General features: G+C 57.3%; 1 protein-coding gene across 1 annotated transcript; it reads left to right on the forward strand.

Annotated features, from left to right (window-relative positions):
• The first annotated feature begins 3,904 nt into the window (after positions 1-3,904).
• USF2 (upstream transcription factor 2, c-fos interacting) lies at positions 3,905-21,537 on the forward strand. Its single transcript, XM_074980586.1, has 10 exons — positions 3,905-4,325; positions 9,208-9,254; positions 9,490-9,605; positions 10,033-10,152; positions 12,769-12,922; positions 14,813-14,900; positions 15,839-15,897; positions 17,378-17,472; positions 19,161-19,289; positions 19,830-21,537. The coding sequence occupies exons 1-10, from the start codon at positions 4,273-4,275 to the stop codon at positions 19,917-19,919; spliced, it is 951 nt and encodes a 316-aa protein (XP_074836687.1). The 5' UTR covers positions 3,905-4,272; the 3' UTR covers positions 19,920-21,537.
• The last annotated feature ends 259 nt before the right edge of the window (positions 21,538-21,796 follow it).

The following is a 21,796-nucleotide window of genomic DNA, read 5'->3' on the forward strand; positions in this document are numbered from 1 at the left end:
TCGCTTTGGGAGCGTTCTGCTGACATCCCTTCTTCCGACTGGAATGAGGAAGGCAGTGATGTCTCAGCAGAGGGAGTTTTACCAACCTTTGGCCCCGCCAAACATCTGGAAAGCCTCTCCTGACAGAGATGTCGGCAGGAGATATAATACAACAAATCGCATGCTACATTTACATATCTGATAGAGCTGGAAGGGACCTCAGTCATCAAGTCCAATCCCCTGCCCTCTTAGCAGGACAAGCACCATCCCTCATGGATTTTTTTTTTAAACCTATTTCCCCACAGCCCCTAAATGGGCTAAACACAAGGACTGAACTCACAGCCTGGAGTTTACAAGGCCAATGCTCAAACCACTGAGCTATTGTATCTTTTGCCAAAGGGTCTCCTCAATCTAGACACAAACTTACAGACTTTAAAAAGTATCACTGGCCCACAATCAGAGGTCAAAAGGTCAAATTTCGGCACTCCACCTCAGAAAAGTTGCTGACCCTTGAGTTAGTCTTTAAGGTGCTACAGGACTTCCTACGGATTTTGCAAATACAGTAAAACCCTGTGATACACACAACTCGAGTGCACGTATCATGGGACTTTAGGGTATCTCGGGTTACCGCAACTGCTGCCCCTGACAGAAGCGGGGAAACCACTCCTGTCAAGGGCACCAGCCAAGTGTCAGGAAACTGCTCCTACCAGGGACCGCAGCCTGAATCTTAGCTGCCGCCCCTGACAGGAGCAGTTTCCCGGCACTCGGCTCACAGCAGACTGGAAACAGGTTTCCCGCTCCTGTGAGAGGTGGGGAGCTGGAGCCTGGCTCCCAGCTCCCCATGGCTCAAGGGAGACGGGAAACTGACCAGCGCTGTACTGGTGAGTTTCCTCGTTCCTGGAGTCATACAAAAATTTAATTTACACAGGGTTGCCAAGAACGCAACCTCCGCACAAGTCGGGGGTCTACTGCACATGCTATCCCGGTGACCCCTCTGAAATCTGTCTGGACAAAGGCAAAACGATTCTCCTTGTTTGAGAGACAAGGAAATAAGACATAGAGAAATGGCCTGACTTGCCAACATTTCTAGCAGAGCTAGGAACCAAATCCAGCGGATAAGTTCCAGTCATACCACCTGACCCTGTAATGGCCTCAAGCCTGGCCTGAACTGAAACATCAGCCTCTGGACTTTTCAATCCTTGGCACCTCAGATGAAAACAATCACAGAGGGTCACTGGGGGAGCCTGGCATGGTGGCAGGAATGGAGCTCCGGAGCTGTGAGCTCAATTCAAAGCTCTAAAACAACCTGTGTAACCCTGGCAAGACACAGGATCACTTTGTATCTCATTTCCCCCACCTATAAAAGTGGAAGAATATTTCCCAACCTTGAAGGGGGCAGGACAAATTCAGTAAGTGTTTAGACGATGCAGCAAAAAATTGTAAGTCCCTCTTATTTTCAAAAGAAATTCGGCTGCAGACAGTCAAACAGCAGAAAGAACCAATACATCAGTTAATCTTCTCTTTGTAATCCAGATCAGTGAGTTTACCTGGTCCTCCTGCTCTGAGGCCAATAACTTCTCAAGAGGCAGCCAATCTTTACCAGAAGCACATAGAGACAGAGTAACTGACATGTCCCCGGAGCTTGTTTCAATGGTTCACCACCATGGGGAGACATACCAATGCCTTATTTCTGCCTGGAATTTGTCTGGCTTTAAGGTCCACCCGCTGATTCTTGTGACGTAGTGGTTTTGCAGCAATGTAAGTTGTTGGATCCTCTCTTTGGTTCCAAAGGGATCTGAGAAGCAGGATGGGAACGAGAAGCTGTCCATTAGGCACTGGTTAGGCAATACATGCTGGCTGTCACGCTGTTCAAGCAGGGTGGTTTGTTGGAAATGTAGCGGGGCCTGAGAATTATGGGGGGGCAGATCTTCGTGCGACAGAATGTTGGCACTCGTGACTTTAACACAGCAAAGAGAAGTGACAGTGCCGTTTAGGACAGGAAGTAAAGCCAGCTGGCTCCAGGAGGGTTTCAAGCAGGATGGAAGTGATGCCCTTGGAGTTTAGCTGAGCGTCATAGAGCTGAGAGGAAAAAGTATCATTTCATGCCAAAGTCTGTCACCACTGCAGTCCCAGCACCATCTGGGGGAACGGGGGTCAGCCTGACTCCCCAAGTAGTGACTCCTTACCCTGCATCAGTGTCCTGCTGGGGCAAGCCCTGAATCCCCCAGGAACGTGACCCTACTCTGCAACACAGAGCCCCTAGTGCTGCCCTGGGACCAGGCCTGAGCGGCAAAGGGAAGACGGCCACTTTGCCAGGGGCCTGGCTGATGCCTGCAAGGGTAAAACCCACTCAAAAAGGCAAGGAAACTTCCCCCTTCCTGTGTGTGTGGGGGGGGGGGGTATCCACAGTTACTGTCTACTTGGGCCATCACGCACCTGCAAGAGGGGGGGATAAGGCAGGTCCTGAGCTCTCTATCCCGGATGGATCCGTCTCTCCCCACCCCCCATCCTCCCGCCACTATGGCTACGTCTACACGTGCACCCAACTTCGAAATAGCTTATTTCGATGTTGCGACATCGAAATAGGCTATTTCGATGAATAACGTCTACACGTCCTCCAGGGCTGGCAACGTCGATGTTCAACTTCGACGTTGCTCAGCCCAACATCGAAATAGGCACAGCGAGGGAACGTCTACACGCCAAAGTAGCACACATCGAAATAAGGGAGCCAGGCACAGCTGCAGACAGGGTCACGGGGCGGACTCAACAGCAAGTCGCTCCCTTAAAGGGCTCCTCCCAGATACACTTTCATTAAACAGTGCAAGATACACAGAGCCAACAACTAGTTGCAGACCCTGTATATGCAGCACGGACCCCCAGCTGCAGCAGCAGCAGCCAGAAGCCCTGGGCTAAGGGCTGCTGCCCACGGTGACCACAGAGCCCCGCAAGGGCTGGAGAGAGAGTATCTCTCAACCCCCCAGCTGATGGCCGCCATGGAGGACCCCGCTATTTCGATGTTGCGGGACGCGGATCGTCTACACGTCCCTACTTCGATGTTGAACGTCGAAGTAGGGCGCTATTCCCATCCCCTCATGGGGTTAGCGACTTCGACGTCTCGCCGCCTAACGTCGATTTCAACTTCGAAATAGCGCCCGACGCGTGTAGACGTGACGGGCGCTATTTCGAAGTTAGTGCCGCTACTTCGAAGTAGCATGCACGTGTAGACGCAGCTTATGGTTGCAAGGGTCCACCCCCCTCGACACCACTAGATTGTCGCACCGTTCCACTGGGGGCACCCAACGTTCCACCCCTCCACTCTTCTCGTGCCACACACGCTTCTGTTCCCTCCCTCCCACGACTGGTGTAACGTTCGATCAGGGCAATATTCCACCTCCCCGCCCCCCACGAGCCTGCCAAGGCTCTCATCCCGCCGCCACCGCCTCCTGCCGCAACGTTCCATCGGGGTTCCACCCCTCCTTCCGCCGGTGGCGGGGGGCGCCCCCACTTGGCCTGCGGCCCCGAGCGCAACCTGCCCACCTCGCCCCTTATCCCCCCCACCGCATGCAAAATGTTCCACGGGGGATCCCCTCCTTCTCACCGCCGCGCCCCCCCCCCCCACTCCCACGGCACCGCTGGATCCCGGGCTCCCCGTAACATTCCATCCGCCCCCCCCGGCCTGGCGGCCCCAACGTTCTGTCCCCTCCCTCCAGACTGCTGCAACGTTCCATCTGGCGGCGGGTGTGTGTGTGGGGGGGGAAATCTTTCCTTCCTCCCCCTCCTCGCGACGCTCGGCCCCGGGCCGCCCCCCAGCGTTCCATCCGCTCGCGACGTTCCACCCCTCCCCCTCCCGACCGTCGCAACGTTCTATCCCCTCCCCCACCCTCCTCCCCGGATTGTTGCAACGTTCCATCCGCTGCGGCCGCCGCCGCCCGCCACGCTTCCCCCGGGCCCAGGCCGCGCTAGCTCGGCGGCTCTGCCGGCTCCCCCCTCACGTGTCCCGGGCTCCCAGCTGGGGAAGAGGGGAGGGGAAGGGGGGAAGGCGAGGGGAGGGGGGGAGAGGATCGCTCTCGCTCTCCTCCTCACATGACCCGAGTGTTTGTCCCCGTGATCAGCGCCTCGGCTCCCGTGTCTCCTCCGCGTCCCCTCTGCCTCCATCCGGCGTGAGATTTAAACTCACCCGCCCCCCTTCCTCTCCCTTTTCTCCTTCCCTTCCCCCCGCCCCGGCCTGGTGCTGAGGGGCCTCCCCACCCCTCTCCTTCCCCCCTTCCCCTCCCCCTCCCCCCTTCTCCCCCCATGGACATGCTGGATCCCGGCCTGGACACAGCCACCGCCTCCGCTGCTGCCAGGTAAGGGGGAGAAGGGAGGGAATTCCCCACCCCCTCTCTGGGGGGGCGACTCCTGCCCACCCCCTCGCCGGCCCCGCGGAGGGGCAGGGTGGGGGGAGGGGAGGGAGCCAGCCATGATCCTCCGGCAGCCGCGGCGCGGAGAGGGGGAGAACAAAATGGAGGACGAAGCAGAGAGAGAGAGAGAGAGAGCGAGAGAGCAAAGGGGGAAGCGGGGGCTGGGGGCCCAGTAGGCTGGTGTCGGCGGGGGAGGGGGGAGAAGGAGACGCGGGGGGGGGTTGAGTGGCTGGAGGGAGGGGCAGCCCAGTTGTGGGCAGTGACCTAGGGGAAGTGGAGAGGGGGTGGGGAAGATATGAGGGGCAGGGAGTGTGTGGGGCAGAGGCGGGGGGGTGCTCGGGTGCAGCGGGGGGAGCTGGCGGTCTCTGGGAGGACGAACGGCTGAGGAGCTGGGAAGTGGGTGCCGGGGCCTTTGATCTGTGAGACTGGGCCCTGGAGCTGGGGTGTGGGGGAGACAGAGGACGGGGGACTGGGGTCGGGGGGGCAGACACAGGAGCGGGGCTGGGCTGCGGCTGGCGGGTGACACGACGGGATGGGGCACAGGCGGGGGCGCCAGGGCAAGAGGGGAGCAGGTGGGATCAGAGGGAGCGGGCGGGGGAGGGGGGGCTCCCGGGGGGAGGGGTAAGTGGGGCAGAGACAGAAGTTGTTACTGGGGGCTTAGTGGCTCCGTGTGAGGGGGATCGAAGAAGTTGGGGGGAGGGTTGGATTGGTGGGAAACGGGGCGGAGCCGAGGCCTGGGAAAGTGGGTTGGGGGAAGGGGGTGTTGGGGAGTAAAGCAGAGCAGATAGAAGGGTCCCATGATATCTGGTGACCCCCTGAGCAGGGGGAGGGGACAGCCGGGCAGTTGAAGGGGGTGGTCAGGGGAGGGGAGATGGGGCTGCCTGTGGAGGGGGTGACTGGGAACCCCCTGCAGCACAGGGTTGGGGGTGAGAGGTTCATACTACAGGTCGGCCCTTGCGGCTGGCGGCAGCCCAGTGGGGCAGCAGGGGTGTAGCTCTGTGTACCAGGGCAGTGACGCTATGTGGGGTGGGGGGACCGCCCAGCCATAGGCTGTGACGGGTGGGGAGAGCGGGTGCTGTGGCATGGCCTTGCGACCGGCGGGACACAGCGCCCTCTCCTTGTGCTTGGGGCAGGATTGGCAGAGGATGGAATCTGGGGTGACCTTGGTTGGGGCTGGGGGCAGGGCTGGGTTCTGGGTACACACTGGCACTGCACCCTCCATCCCCCGCCCAAGACCAGTGCTCCCTGTAAGCTGAGTCTGTGGCCAGTTGCACAGGTGAGATCCAGGTGCCCCCGTTGCTCAGCAGAGCGCCCACGGTCACCCGCTGAGGGCAGCCTGCGCATGCCTCGGTGCACAAATAAAATTTATTCCGCCTTTGGGAAAAATAGAGGGACCCTCCTGGCCCACTCCTCACTCTTTTCCACCCGCTTCTGTCCTCAGGGCAGTGAGGGGGAGGTGGCAGAGTGGGGCCAGAGGGGCAGGGCTTAGCAGATGGTGGGCAGCCAGCCCCATGGCCCCTAGAGCAGCAGCCCCGTGGGCACAGAGCACCTCCTGTTTTCTCTCCAGGGGTGCTTGGGGAGTGGGAGGACCAGAGTCTCCCTGGGGCTGGATCCTCTGGTGGTGCTGACCCTGCATTGTCCCAGGATCGCTGGCCTGTGAAAGCTGTTGCATGGTGCCTGCTCTGCCTGCACGTCTGGCAACGTTTTCGTGCCGCTCAGAGGTTGGCAGAGTCTGATCACCCTGGGGCCCTTAGGGTGAAAGGTTTCACCTTGGGAAGTGAAATAACAGAGATGAGCCATGGTGGTCCCCGATACCCCAGCAGGGCCCTAGGGGATGCTGTGCTGCAGGGTGGGATCGGGGCTCCCAGGTCAGGCCTGCCCCCCATATACCAGTGCAGTGCTAGGGGGTGCCATGCTGCGGGGTAGGATTGGGGCTCTGCCCTGGCAGGCTGGGCCCAGTGTAGAGCACGACAGATGCATCTGGCTGCTGTCACAGTAGATGCGTCTCGGCTGCTGCAACTAACACCGCCCCCCGCCCGGACCTGAATTGCACAGGTCCCAGAGCTGGCTAAAGGTGTCGCCCTGGGCGCAGCTGGCAGCACTGGGTGCTGTGGAAGTCTGGGGTGCTCTCCCTGCCACCGCAGCTGTGATTAACCTTGTGAGTGGCCCAGTTCCTGCCCCTGCTGGGATCGGGGCTCTGCTGTGGCAGGCGCTGCCCAGGCAAGGGGGGGTGGGGCGCGTTGTCTTTGCCCAAAGAGCTTCTAGTGGAAGGCGGGACACCCGGTGCATGCTGGGAGTTGTAGTCTGGCCTCTCCAGGAAAGCGGTGTGCATAAACTACAACTCCCATGAGGCATCACAGTAGCATTTTCCCATAACAGTGTTTCAGGGGTTCCAGTTTTGTGGCCAGCTGACCACACCGTGCTCCTCTGACTTGATTCTCCTTTCGGAGTACTTAAGCCCCTCCCAAGCCGGGAGGTTTGTTCCCCATCCTGGGGAGGGAGGAACTGAAGGCACATGGGTTTAAGGGAGCATGTAGCAGACCTGGGAAGAGGACCCCAACACCTGGTCCCCTAGCTCAGCATCTGAGTCCTGAAGCATCCCCCCCGACAGGTGCCACCCTGGGGTTGGATCCAGTCAGTGGAGGATAGAGACGTGGCCTGTCCCCAGCCGTGCTGCTCAGGGGAGTCACAGTGGCAGTTCTGGGAGCCCAGGCTGCTCAGAGAGACCTGCCTGAGAGCTCACTGGGAAGAAATCTGTTCGTGATCAGGCATTAGAGGGACATGCATTGGTGGAGCAGCTCCCCTGGGCCTAAGCTCCAGAGTGACTTGGCTGATTTCGGCCTGGCTTTTCGTCAATTTCAAGGCCAGGTGGGGCCATTAGGTCACCTGGTTTGACCTCCCGGGTAGCTCGGGTCAGGGAATGTTGCCCATGTTCCTGAGCAGTGAGGCTACCGGTCATCTGGGTTCGTACGGACGTGCATGAGATGAAATTGTGGCTATTACAATAAAAATAGGTTCTATAAGTGTTTGTGGGTGTCCGTCTCCCTCACCCCCCAATAGCTCACTCCCTGTAGGGGGGACAGACCCCATTGAACCAGACAACCTGCTCCCCTGGGGCCAGATGGGAGCTGATGTAGCCTAGAGGCCATTCCTTGCCCCAGCTTGGCACTGGCTTGGATCCAGGGACCAGTCCTGACAGGCATGCTCTGTTTGGGGCCCTGTTGCTGGCTCACCTTCTACGTGTAGCAAGGGGGCTGTGCATTTCATTGTGTGATACATTTCACAAGATGTAATCAGTGTGTAGCGCCTGTCCCTGTATCACTCACTTCTGCCCTTGGCAGGGGTAGAACCGGGGGACCACTGGGTCAGAGTGGCTTAAACAGCCAACTTCTGTGATGCAGAGGAATTCACCAACTCAGGCAGCCATGCCGCTGAGGGGTGACAGCCGCACCTCATTTACCAGGGCAAGCCATTAGTTATGGGGGGGCGGGGGAGCGGGACGCTAACCCGGGACACTGAGTCAAGAGAGACCCTACACAAACAAAAGCTTGAAATCCAGCCCATGCAAATAGTGGGACGGCCCCATCACCCAGCACCCGCTCGGTGCTCTGACCTGATAACTCTAGGTTTGAAGCGATCTTTGAGGGGAGTAAATCAGTGGTTTGTCATGTGGCTAGCAGGTGTGGAAGAAGCAGACCAGGTGGCAAGGAAATAGACTGCTCGCTGCAGCCTAGTATAAGCAGGCATTCTCTCCCCGAGCCTGCAGGAGGGATCAGATTTCAACCCATTCTAATACCTCCCAGCAGGGATCCCTGCTTCAGAAAGCAGCTGTCCCAGCCTTCCATGGCGGGAAAGCTGAGCCTGGTAAGTCGCTGGGTGTGTTGTAGCTAGAATTTGCTGGGAAATACCAGGGTTGCATTTGAGGATAATTTGTGTGTGTGGTAGGACCTAAAGGGACTGTTGTCAGTTGCTGCACAGATTTGCTTGCGAGACAGTCTCTGCTCCAGGAGACATGGGCCCCCCTCTACAACCCAGGCACTTAAAGACAGTCTCCACCCCAGCTGGGACTGGGGCAGGGAGCTTGATAGAGCTAGGATTCAAACCCCGCTCCTACTCTAGTTCCTCAGACCTCAGAGCTTCGTTCTTCTTGCTCTCCACCTCTCTTGAGATGGTAGCGAGTGCTGGCAAAAGAGGTCGGGCGAAACTGATCCGGCCACAAACGCAGCTGCTTCTGGGCTGAGGCACTTCAACAGCACACAGCAACGCTGCAGTGTAGGACAGGAAGACAAGGAGAACGCTGCAGCAGGTCAGAATGGAAGAGGGAGGAGGTGGGGGAAGGAGCAGTCCTTTCCAGGAGGTTCTGGAGAATGAGTCTTCTCCAGCCGGGACCTGGGTGCAGGGAAAGGTTAAAGGATTGTCAGCTGGGTCTGGGTGCTGCATGGTGGCAGGGGTGTGTCTGGCATGTTACCCCCATGGTGGGATCCTGTCTGCTGTTCACATCCGAAAGTGGCCGAGATCTACATGGCATGGCAGAGGGTCCCAGAGTGACTTACAGCCTCTTCTGGCAAGGATGGCTACCAGGCGCTGCTTGTCCCTTTGACAGCCTGTTAGAGAGTGGGGAAGGGGCTGGGAGCCAGAGTTCCTGGGATCTCTCCTCTGCTGCAGGAGAGGTGTGGGGCCTAATGGTTAGAGGAGTTGGAAGTTCTGGGTTCTCTGCCCAGCTGTAGGAGGGGAGTGGTGTCTAGTGGTTAGAGGCCAGCAGGGCAAGGGCGCACCAGATTCGGGGCAGAGCCGTTCATGCTGGTTGTCGTCTCGGTCTGTCTTCCAGCCACGAGAAAGGCCAAGAAGCCGAAGAAGGAGTCGAGCTGCAGGAAGGTGAGAAGTGGCAGGTAGCTCTGCAGGTGCGCGGCGCTGGGAGCTCCGCTCGGGCCGTTAGGCGTGGGACCCACGTAACCCCGATCTCCTCCCCCTGCTCCAGCCAGGAGAACCCCCACCCCGAGGGCAGGGGTAGAACCCAGAAGTCCTGGCTCCCTGCCTGCTCCCTGGGTCACACGGTCTCTGTGGAGTCGGGGTGCGGCTGTGCATGTGACGGGTCTCTTCTGCCTTCCAGGGGACGTCACGAACGCGGATGAGCAGACAGCAGTGGCCATTGCTAGTGTCCAGCAAGCCGCCTTCGCCGACCATAATATCCAGTACCAGTTCCGCACAGAGAACAATGGAGGACAGGTGAGAGGTGCACAGGGGGTGGGGCTGGGCTCAGTGCCCCTGGGTGGCGCTAGGGGGCGCTGTGCTATGGGGTGGGGCTGTCCCTTGGGCAGGCAGGGCCTGGCTGAGTGTCCCCGGGTGGCACTAGGGGGTGCTGTGCTATGGGGTGGGACTGTCCGTTGGCAGGCAGGGCCTGGCTGAGTGTCCCCGGGTGGCACTAGGGGGTGCTGTGCTATGGGGTGGGACTGTCCCTTGGCAGGCAGGGCCTGGCTGAGTGTCCCCAGGTGGCACTATGGGGTGCTGTGCTATGGGGTAGGGCTGTCCCTTGGCAGGCAGGGCCGGGCTCAGTGCCCCCGGGTGGCACTAGGGGGTGCTGTGCTGACTAGGGGGGCTCCATTCTCATTTCTCTGTGTAAAATGATCTTTCTCTCCCCGCCCCCGCTCCCCAGGTGACATACAGAGTGGTCCAGGTGACGGACAGTCAGCTGGATGGACAGACAGATGCGACGGGCGCAGTCAGCGTGGTCTCGACAGCCGCCTTCACCGGAGGCCAGCAGGCTGTGGCTCAGGTGGGGGAGGGGCTGGGCATGGTGCGGTTAAAGGGATGGGGAGTGGCCGGGCGCTGGCTCGGCTCGAGGTCTCCCAGTGCTTTCCAGAGGAGGGCTGGGATCCTCTCCCTGGGTGGAGCGTTTGGGGAAACTGAGGCACACGTTGGTGAGGTGGAAAAGCTCTTGGAGGCTCAGTCCAGGGGGGCTCCCCCCCGTGCTGCCCTTTGGGGAAGCCCAGGGTACTTCTACACAAAAGGCTCCGCAGACACGTCCTTTGCAATTACTTCTAAATCTCTCAGCAAGAGCAGACTCGGTGAGGTGCTTTTAGGGTAGTGGTTGTGGAACCTGGCTGGGATCAGGCCCCATCGTGCAAGGTGCTGCCCAGATGCAGCCAGAGGCAGGCCCCAATGTGAAGAGTTCAGTCCCCATCTGAAACATGCAGCAGAGCAGGGAATGGGCCCTGGGTGTCCCCTGTCTCCCCCACTACCATTTCCCCATCACCTTCCCCGTGGGTGGGGTTAGAGCCTTCCCCTAGCCCCGCCCCCGTGGTTTATTTTTAGCCTGGCGAGGTGAGGGTGCCTTTGTTCTCCATGGACGTGCGCTCGCTTAGATGTGGGCAGGGCCAGGCCGTCGCATGCAGCAAACAGCTGTGGCTGCACCAGGAAACACGCGGTGCGTCGGATGGGAGCTGCCCATAAAACAAAGAAGGTGCCTCTTTTGTGCAGCTGCCTGCAGGCTCTGCTGTGTGGTTTGTCGGTCGCTTAGGACAGGGCCTGTGGGTTTATTCCGGGTTCATACAGCACCTGACACAGTGGGACTCTGGGCCGGCGCTGGGGCTCACCCTTGAGCCCTGTTGCATGGATGGGGAAACTGAGGCATGGAGGGAGAGGCGGGGCAGGGCCAGGGATGGGAATAGAACTAAGATTTCCTGAATTTTTGCTTGCCCTATCCACGAGGAAACACTGCCGTGTGGGTGCTGCTACAAGTACTACTAAGTTGTCGGTCTCAGACAGGCCCTGCTCTGATCTCGAGGGTGTTTGTAGCAGGATAAGGCCCAGAAATCCCAGGGGTTGTAGGTCTAATGACCCATGGGATCACCTGGAGACCCTCCGCTGTGCAGGGAAGCGAGGACTAGTCACTGTCTTGGTCCAGAGTATCCCTGGAAGTTTAGTGGTTAGAGCAGGGGACTGGGAGCCAGGACTCCTGGGTTCTGTTCCTGGCTCTGGGAGGGGAGTGGGGTTGTGTGGTTAGAGCTGGGGTTAGTGCCCTGGAGCCCAGACTCGTGGCTCAGTCCCCCTCCTAATTCCTTGGCTGTAACCACTAGCCACCACTCCCCTCCCAGAATAAATTGCCAAGGGAGGTTGTGGAATCTCCATTGCTGGGGATATTTAAGAACAGGTTAGATAAATGTCTATCAGGGATGGTTTAGACAGTACTTGATCCTGCCATTGGGGCAGGGGGCTGGACTCAGTGGCCTCTCGAGGTCCCTTCCAGTCCTTGTGATCTATGATTTGGGGATAGAACTCAGGGCCTTCTGGCTCCCAGACCCTGCTCATAGCCTGGGCTGGATGGGGATGTGTCCCATCGCTGTAAGGGACAGCCAGGCTGTCCCAGTGGAGCTCTGCCTTATTTGCCGGGTAGTTTTGACCCAATTGCTTTCCCCTCGTGCCTCAGTTTCCCTACCACTGATGTGAGGCTAATGGTGCTGGCTGCCTGCATGAGGCATTTCAGCCTGGGGGCACACTAAGAGCTCGGTGACTGGGTGACAGTGGCCTACGCACGTAGTGACGCATGTGACCCACAGGCAAACGTAGACAGAGCCCAAAGAACATGGGTCACGTCCACAGGCTGGGGCTGAGCCCTGGAGAGCAGCTACTCTGGGAAGGAGCCAGGAGTCCTGGGGGCGCCAGCGTCTGGGATAGCAAGTGGGAGGGGGGCGTAGCATTGGGGAGAGCCTGACTGGAGACTGCGCCCAGCTCTGGTGGGGGGCTGCACGTCAAAGAGGATGTTGCCGGGGTGGGGGGGAGTGGAGAAGAGGGACAGGGATGGCTGGAGCCCCATCTGTGGAGCTTCTCCAAAGAGGGCTAGATCTAGGTCTCTCAGCACCTCCCCAGGGAGGAGATTGTGGGGGCTGAGGGCTGGGGAGCCGACAGCTGGTGGGTCAGGTTGGGTTCAAGACCCTCTTCTGAAGTCTGTGGGGCCAGCTGTGACTGGTGGGGGAGCCCCCCCTCCCTGCTTCCCCATCGCTTGCAGGCTGGAAGTTCCCCACCCTCACTGAGTGCACTGGGGCAGGGGAGTGGGGCTGAGCCATAGGCCTGGGCTCAGGGGGAAATCTGTCCACCGTGGGTTATTCCATCGCTGGCCAATAGGGTTGCTGTTGTCTTAAGCAGTTGGTTATGGCCAGTGCTGGAGAAAGGATGCCGGGTGAGAAGGGTTCATTGGTCTGGTCAGATGGTGGGCAGAGATGTCCATCTCCGCTCCCGTCCCAGAGCTGGGAATAGAACACAGATGTCCTGACTCCCACACCCTGCTCTAACCACTAGCCCTCACTCCCTTCCCCAAGCCAGGGACAGAGTCCAGGTGTCCTGGCTCCCAGCTCCCCCCATGCTCTAACCAGTGGCCTCTTCTCTTCCTCAGGCGGTGATCCAGAACCCGTTCAGCAATGGCGGGAGCCCGGCAGCCGAGGCGGTCAGCGGGGAGGCCCGCTTCGCCTATTTCCCCGCCTCCACGGTCGGGGATGCCACAGCCGTGTCCGTTCAGACCACGGATCAGTCCCTGGCACAGGCTGGAGGTGAGAGCTCCCTCTGCTGTCACCTGAGCTAGCACGCTTAGGGGACAGGGGCCTTCTCCGCCCTGAGGCTGCATAGCTCCTCTTTCCAGGAGGTAAAGATGCACCTTGCAGGGAAGGGTTTGGCTGCTCTGGTCCGGGGCTGCCACTTCCTCATCCAGCCACAGCACATCTGGGAGCGTGGTTTGGGTGACCTGGACTGTCTCCGCCCCTCTTGATATTGAGGGAAGGGTCTACGGGGGGTTAGCAGAGCTAGAAAGGTGTTTGGGAGGCTGAAAGGGCAGATGGGTGCACCAGAGACCCTGGCAGTTTCTGTCTCAGGTACAGCTGGGGGAGCACATCCCCTCCCCCAGCAAGGGGTGCAGGCTCCGGGCACACCCAGGCAGGCATGAATTACGCCTGCTTCCCTGAAAAGAGCAAAAACTCCGATTAATGAACATGGAGATTCCGCTGCAGTCACGGGAGGCCGGGAGCCTAGCCCTGCGCCCATGGCTCGAGCGCCTCACCCCTCAAGGGCGGTGTTTCCGGGTCCACCAGGAAACTCCCCTAAATGAGCCCAGATCCCCATGGTTTCAGCTTCCCCTATAAATCCTCGGCAGCCTGAGGCAGGGGAGTTGGGGGAGTCTGCAGGAGGACAGCCAAGGATGGCGGTATGGACACGAGCGGTTGTTCCTGATCAGTTTATTCCCCTTGTTTAAATGACCAGCAGCACAGCATTGTGGGCGTGTTAATTCTCCCCTCATTAGTACCTCGGCACCGCTTGTTCCAGGGTCCAACCATGAGACCCCGCAGCAGCTAACTCTCCTGCAGAGCCAACCCGCCCCTCCCATAATCTTAAAAGCAAACCTGATTGTGGGCTACATTAGCAGGAGCGTTGTGAGTGAGACACAGCAAGTCACATTCTGCTCTACTCCCCGCTGATTAGGTCTCAGTTGGAGTGCTGGGTCCAGTTCTGGGCACCACGTTTCAAGAGGGATGTGGAGAAATTGGAGACGGTCCAGAGAAGAGCAGCGAGAATGAGGAAGGGTCTAGAGAACATGAGCTGGGAGGGAAGACTGTAGGACGTGGGCTTTTTTAGTTTAGAAAAGAGAAGACTTAGGAGTTTTCAAGTACCTGAAAGGGTGTTGCAAGGAGATCAGAGAAAAATTGCTCTGAGGACAGAACAAGGAGCAATGGACTTAAACTGCAGCAAGGGAGGTTTAGGTTGGACATTAGGAAAAAGTTCCGACTCTCCGGGTGGTTTAAACCCTGGAATAAATTGCCCGGGGAGGTTTTGGAATCTCCATTGCTGGAGATATTTAAGAGCAGGTTTGAGAGACTTCTCTCGGGGATGGTCTGTATGGTGTCTGGTCCTGCCATGAGCGCTGGGGGCTGGACTCGGTGACCTCTCAAGGTGCCTCCCAGTTGTAGTGTTCAAGGAACATAAAGGGCAACTCAGGCTGAGCTGTTTGGCTGTGACTGCACTTGGCCAAAACTTGGAAATGGCCATGCTAATGGCCAAATCGAAGAATACTAACAAGGCACTGAACTGAATATTCAGCGCCTCATTAGCATTCTCACACTTCCAGCCACGGCGCTTGGAAAATGCTGCTTTCGAACGTGTGCAGCCTCATGCGTTCAAAAGCAGCACTTTCTGAGCGCCACGGCCGGAAGTGTGCGAATGCTAATGAGGCGCTGAATATTCAATTCAGCACCTCATTAGTATTCTTCAGTGTGACCATGGCCTTAGTGTGTTTGCCTTGATGTAGGCTGAGCTGTTCAGAATGGAACCCAGGAGTCCTGGCGCCCAGCCCTGCGCTTTAACCACTAGACGCTGCTCCCCTCCCAGCACGGAGGCTAGAACCCCAGAGTCCTAGTTTCCAGGAGTCTATTTCTCTGTTCCCCCCACCACAGGCCAGTTCTACGTGATGATGACCCCCCAAGATGTGTTGCAGACGGGGACGCAACGCACCATCGCTCCCCGCACCCACCCGTACTCCCCGTACGTAGCCCCTGCAGTTGGTGGGTGGAGGTGTCCCCCCAGATCTCCCACCTGCCTGCAACTTGTCCAGCTTCAGCTGTGTGGGGAGGGTCCCCCATGGGGTTGGTCATTGCTGGAGGGAGTGGGGTGAATCTCTGGAAAGGCCCCTGCACTAGGGGGTCCCCAAGCTCCAGCACACACCTGCCTTGGTCCTTGGGTTTCTGCACAGTTCTCTCCCTGTCACACTGCTCCTGGGGGTTCTCCAGGCCAGCTCCTGCTCCCACCACCTCCCCAGCCTCTGGGATTTCCCAGCCCCTGGCTAGGTGGAGCCCAAGCCCAGGCAGATTTGCCCTCTCTTTTCCACACACACCCCCCCCCCCCCCCGAGCAGCGACTTGCCAGAAGCGGGCTGACCCTGGACAAACCCACCTGGATCTGACATCACCCACTCAGGGCATCCATGTCGCAGGGGATTAGAGACCCCTGCAGAGGAGCTGGCGTGTGACCTGGTTCAGGGGTAGGTCCGGGAGCTGAGTGTGTGGCTGGGGTGGCTGTCAAGAAAGGGGCTTGAAAAGGATTCGAGAGAGACAGTGCTGCTTCCTGCTCTGTGTGTGTGTGTGTGAGTGAGAGAGAGAGAGAGAGAGAGAGAGAGAGAGAGAGAGAGAGAGAGAGAGCTCTGCCCCCTGCTGCATTTGTGCTGTGGCTGTGTGTGTTAGTGCTGCCCCCTGCTGGATCTGTGCGGTGTGGGTTTGCACGCACGCGTGGGTGTGTGTGTTAGCTCTGCCCCCTGCTGGATCTCCTGTGTGTGTGTGCGTGTGCACGCACGCACGCAAGACTGAGGCAGTGTGAGGTGAAAGCTGCGTAGGTCCTATGTCCTGGTTTCACTGTGGGGATTGGGTGTCAGGACAGATCTGTTTTGCCCACCTTGTAATGTCATCCTCTCTCTGGGCCCCACCGTAGGAAGATGGATGGGACGCGGACGCCCCGCGATGAGAGGCGGCGAGCCCAGCACAACGAAGGTGGGTGGCGGGCAGAGGTCTCACTCTGCTCCGGCCCAGTGGAGCCCGACGACTCCATATCACCCCAGTGGTCCAGGGCTGCCCGACCCCAAAGCCAGCCATCCCTTCCTTGAAGATCATGCCCTTCAGCTCTGCCAGACAGGCTGTAGTGTGCGGTCCTGCCTCCGTCGTCCCCGAAGCTGGTCATCCTCCCAACCACGTGTGTGACGCATCACTCCTTTGTAACCTTCTGTCTCCGTGCAGGGCCTTGAGCTGTGATGTCTCTGGCCGACTGCTCCCAGTGCATCCGGGCTTGGGAATCTGCCCAGCCTGGCCTTTGAAGTGCAAATGACCAGAGGGAATACGAAACTGACCAAAGCGTGCAGAGGGAGGGAAAAAAAGGCTGGAAACTTCCCTTTGTGCAAATCCAGGAATAGGAGATTGGTGAATTCTTAAAGGCCCTTTTAGGGAAGTGGTCAGTGCGTATATCCCCTAACCTGACCAGCCACAGCTGGGGCTAGCCGAGTGTTTTCTATTAGAACAAGCTTTGGCTGGATAATGGTGTTTTCAAGACGACAAAATGTATGGCAAAATTTTTCTTCCTGGGGGAGTGTCTGATTTTTTTTTTTTTTTTCCTCCGTAACCAAAAATGACAAGGGCCCCTGAAACCTGCACTGGTTTGACCAAGAACAGAAATATTGAATATCTAAATTCTGAAATATAGAGCCAGTCTGAAAACCGACTTTCTGTCAGCCAAAAAATATTGAGATGTTAAAATGTTCATCCCTCCTCTGGCCAAAAAGCCAAAACGTTCCTGGTATTTGAAAAACAAATTTCTACAGTGCCATTTGGGATCAGCAAGGACCATTTTCTGTTTTAAACCATTTTAATGTAATTTTTCAAAGAGAAATTTAAACATCCATTTGAAAGATTTTTTTTCTCAGATGTTTTTAAACAAAATCTCATCCCCAGCAGTTCCATTTCACAGAAAGGTTTGGGTTTGTTGAGAGAGACGGTAACCAATGGAAAACAATTTTGAGATTCCTTTTTTCCTTCCAGTTGTGTGAAAACACAACTCCATGGCCTCTGTGTGGTCAAACTACATCTCCCATGATGCATTGTGGTTCCTTGTCTATTTTTAAAGTTTTGCTCTCCCTTGTGAGACTGCATCTCCCATGAAGCACCCTGCCCACGGACCTGCCCCATCCAGCTGACCAAGAGGGGAGAGTGGTGCATTATGGGAGATGTAGTCCAGCCAGGCTGATGAGTCAGTGCAGTGTGTTGGCTCGGGATGCATTTGGACTGCAATTCCCAGAAGGCCCTGCGGCAGCTTTTTTTTCAGTATTTTAGCCAAAAGCTCAGTTTGAACTTGGATTGTTTTTTTCCCGTCGAAATTTTCTGGCCCCTTCCGTGTTTTCTCACCCAGGCCCCGTACTGCTGTAGCTGGGCCCTGGCGCCAGGCGGGGTATTGCATGTAACTCGTGTTTGTTTCACCCCCCAGTGGAGAGGAGGAGGAGGGACAAAATTAACAACTGGATTGTCCAGCTATCGAAAATCATTCCAGACTGCAACACAGACAACAGCAAGACAGGCGCGGTGAGGGGCTGGGCGGGGGTGGGGTGGGAGGAGCTGAAACGGGAGTGGGGAGCTTGTGCATTGGGGGAGGACCCCACTGAGCCTCACGAGCAGAATCCATTGAGCGGCTCCCCCCAGGCTGGAAGGTGCTGTTTTAGGTCTGCTCACCGGTTTGGGTATTGCCGGAGGAGGGGAGCGCTTGGGACCCCTGGGGTTTCTCTGTGGGCCAGTTCTCTGTGGGTGGTTTGTTAGGGAAGGGTGGCGCTGTCGGGTAGGGTCTCTTTTCACACAACGCAGAGTTCACCTGTGGAACTCCTTGCTGGAACGTCGCAAAGGCCACAACTTCAGTAGAGTTTAAAAAAGTACTAGATAAATTCCAGGGAGACAGGTCCATCAATGGCTGTTGACCAGGCTGAGCAGGGAGGGTGTCCCTGGCCTCTGTTTGCAAGAGGCTGGAAATGGGCGACAGGGAATTGATCACTTGATGGTTCCCTGTTCTGTTCATTCCCTCTGGGACGCCTGGCATTGGCCACTGTCGGAAGACAAGACACTGGGCATGAAAGGCCTATGGTCTGACCCAGTGTGGCCGTTCTTATGTTCCCTTGGGGGGTGGGGGGCACGCTCCCTGACATGACAGAGGCAGGACTGTGTGCAGGCTTTGTTTATGTAGGGTCTCCGAGGAGTGTAGAGGGTGGGGTGAAAGTTTCCTGCCTTCCCCTCCCAGTCTGCTTTGGGCTGTGCTGCTCCGGAGGAGTGGGGGTGAATATCTCCTCCTCCCAGCCGCTTGGCCAATCCATCTCCCTGCCGAGGGGCCCTGGCACATGTGAGAGACCTTCCAGCAACCCAGGAGACCCTACGATAACAAACAGGCGCATGGCAGCCCTCCCATGGCATAGTTATTTCGTGCTCCCAAGGCCTCATGGGGACACAGTGGGCTTTGAGAAGACCCTGCAAGACCAAGGCCAGTGCTGGCAGAGCCCCTTGGGTGGCCCAGCTGGCGGCGCTACGAGGGCAGGAGGCAGCAGGGAGGGGAGCCCCTGGCTGGAGCCCCCCTTGGCGAGCTCTGCCTCTATCACTGCTTCGGCCGTGGGAGCTTGGGGAAGAGGGAGGTGGGGGGGTGGTCAATGGGAAAGCATTCCCAGGTGATTGAATGTGGGGAGCCTGGAAGGTTCCAGGGGTGTGGCTGTGTGGGCGGTGATGGCGGGAGTGATTCTCTGGAGTTCAGAAGGGGGGTGGGGGGGGTCCGGGGATGGTGTGGCGGGGGGGTTCAATGGAGACGTGCTGAGGCTGGGGAGGGTGTTTGGGGGGTTGACCGGGGACTCGGGGCCAGTGGGGAGCAAGGGAGGTGTGGCAGGGTTGGACTCTGCAGCCCCCCAAGGGGGCAGTGGCTGGTAGGGTTTCCGGGGCAGTGGGGAGCAGGGTTCCCTGCGAGCTGACCACTGGGGCTAGGGGAGTCAGGTGCCGCCCAGTGGATGAGCAGAGCCCTCAGCTGGCAGCACGCATTCCTGTTGGTGCACCGCCATGCAGGCCTGAGTGTGCACAATAAAATTTATTCTGCCAAGGGTGGAAAAAATTGGAGGGACCCTGTTGAGGAGGGGGGCAGGGAAGGTTCCAGGGAGTGATTTTTTGGGATTGTGGAGTACGACTGGAGGGTGACTGGGGGCTTGAGGATCCAGCGCTGAAGGGTCCCCCCATGTCCATTTGTCCAGAGCAAAGGGGGAATCCTGTCCAAGGCGTGTGACTACATCCGGGAGCTGCGCCAGACCAACCAGCGCATGCAGGAGACCTTCAAGGAGGCCGAGCGGCTGCAGATGGACAATGACCTACTGCGGCAACAGGTAACCAGGGCAACCCCTGTCCCCTTGCAACACCTCTACCTATCCCCTCCCACACCCGTCCCTCCCCCCACCGCCGGGTACCCGTCCACACCAAAGTGCCCCAGTGTGCTGAGTTAACACAGGCATCGCTGCGGCTGCTTCTGGGGTGGGGCACCTGGGGAACAGCCACACGTAACACCATGGAATGGTTTGTGCTGTGCTCAGGGAGAACGTCCATCCCACTGAAGCTGGAGCAGGTTTTAGAATCAGCCTAGTGGGAAGCGAACCAGGAAAGAGATTTTAACCGATTGGGTGCTGGAGAGAAGTCCTGGGATGTTTGATGCGTTGGGGTCAGCCATGAAAGGCTGGACAGAGCCCTGCCCCCTTCGCACAGCACCCCCTAGTGCCTACCAGGGACATTGGGCTCAATCCTGAGTGCAGGGGAGAGCCCCCCAGCCTGCCCTTGGGGCACAGCGCCCCCTAGTGCCACACTGGGCGACAACCCCCTGCCCGAGCCCTGCCCACTCTGCAGCTCACCCCGTTCCCCTCTCCCCTGCCCAGATCGAGGAGCTGAAGAACGAGAACGCCCTCCTCCGAGCACAGCTGCAGCAGCACGGCATCGAAACCGTGGGCGAGGCTCCGGGGCAGTGAACCCACCGCCACCTCCTGCTCCTTGCCAGCTCGCCACCCTGCCCCTGCCTCCTTCTGTCCCTCCTGTCCTCTGTCTGGTACAACGAGACCTCCCCACGTTACTCCACGCAGCCAAACTCAACTGGGGGAGCAGCTGCGGTTTGCGGGTGGGGACAGCTGCATGGCCTCGGCCATGGCCCCCTCCTCCGTGCCCCGTTGCCCTCCCCCCGCAGTAGGAAATATTAAGATTAAAGCAAACAAACTGCGGTTTTTTTATAGTAGGTTTTTAACACAGGCTAGCAGCTCCCGGGGTGTTTTTTCCTCCCCCACCAAGCCCAGCCGTGGGTTCGAATCCTCCCTCTTCCAGCTTGAAGTCATAGCACCGCCGGGGCGTTTTCCTGCCAGTCCTTCTGTTCATCCCGCCCCCTGTCTCAGACGGGTGACTACGTGAAGTCAGCACTGGTGGGGGGGTCGGCGGCTGCCATCCAGTTTGGACTCCTGGGGGGTGTTCTGGGAGGAAAAATTCCCTCCTCCACCCCCACAATCCCCACCGCAGTTGGGCACGTCCTAGACAGCTGGCGTGGCTCTGTGATCGGCCTGAGTCCACTCAAGTTCCACCAATTGACGGCTGCCGAAGCAATTCAGTAAAAGCCCACGTGGCCGGCGTCCCTTACAGAAGTGACAATTGGGTTTGTAGCTCTTATTTTATGTGTTTCTTTGCCTGGCAAATCCCAGCTCCCTGTTCCCCGAGCTCTGATTTCCACAGGGACTTTCCAAAGCCTCTCCCGTCGGCATGCCAGGGGAAAAGTACAGGTGTGCAAAATTGCTAGCCTGTTTCTTCCTAAAACCGTGGCTGTCACATCTGCTCGTCTGATCTCTCCTTCCTCCTATTGTAATTATGTTTTTTAACAAAGGAGAGAGAGGGAACACCTTTACACCTTCCCGCTTCTTTTTTTGTAATTAATCTGTATTTTATTTTTTAGTTCCAAATGCATTTGTATAGAGGTACGTCGTCTGTATCATAGCTTGAACCCAGAAAGTTTAATATTTACTGAGGTCGACTCCATGGTTGTTTTCTGTGGCGGGTTTTTTGCATATATATACCTATATATAATTTTTTAACAAACAAAAAGAAAAATCAGCAGTCGATCTTGCAATATTTGGGACAAAATCAGGAGATTTCTTCAGTTCCTTTTTCTTCCTCACAATTTTTAACTTGGTTTTATTTCTCTTTTCCGAGCACGATATTTTTTTTTGGCTTTTTGGGTTTTTTTGTTTTTTAAATAAGCATGGCTCTAAAAAAAACCAAAAATATGCAAAAACCAACAAAAAAAAGTTTATAATAGCGAGCTTTTAGCTTTGGGTTTTTTTATATACCGGCAAAAAAAAACAAAAAAAAAAAACCACAAGACTTTCAGATGGAGTTGGAAATATATGTATCCCTTTGGATCTGGTCCTTGCTCCCCACAGAATGGAAGAATGAATGAATCAAGGAAAGCGACGAAAGATGAACCAGATTTAAGGAAAAGAGAAGGGGGGAAAAAAAGGTGGAATGAGTTGAATTGCAGAGTTTGAATGTTGGAAAGTAGGAAATTTAATTCTGTTTATATATAAAAGAGGAAAAACCTGTGCAGCCGTAGTATGGTATCGGATGATCTCATTTGTGGGTTTACAGTGTGGGGTGGAGGGTTAACTTGGGGGTGAGCCCATATCTGATGGATGCAGGGGCAGATGTGCAGAAGGCTGGGAGGGGGGGTTGCTGTAGGGGAGGGGTTGGCATATGTGCCCCTAACTGAAGACAGTGGCTCTCAGGTGGGGAGTGCCCCAGTGTCTCCTCTTGGGGCAGGGATGTGGGATGCAGACCACTGCCCCCTGCTGGAGAATGTGAGATTTGTGCT

This window comes from Carettochelys insculpta, chromosome 30 (genome assembly GCF_033958435.1).
Source record: "Carettochelys insculpta isolate YL-2023 chromosome 30, ASM3395843v1, whole genome shotgun sequence".
In the NCBI taxonomy this organism is placed as follows: domain Eukaryota; kingdom Metazoa; phylum Chordata; order Testudines; family Carettochelyidae; genus Carettochelys; species Carettochelys insculpta.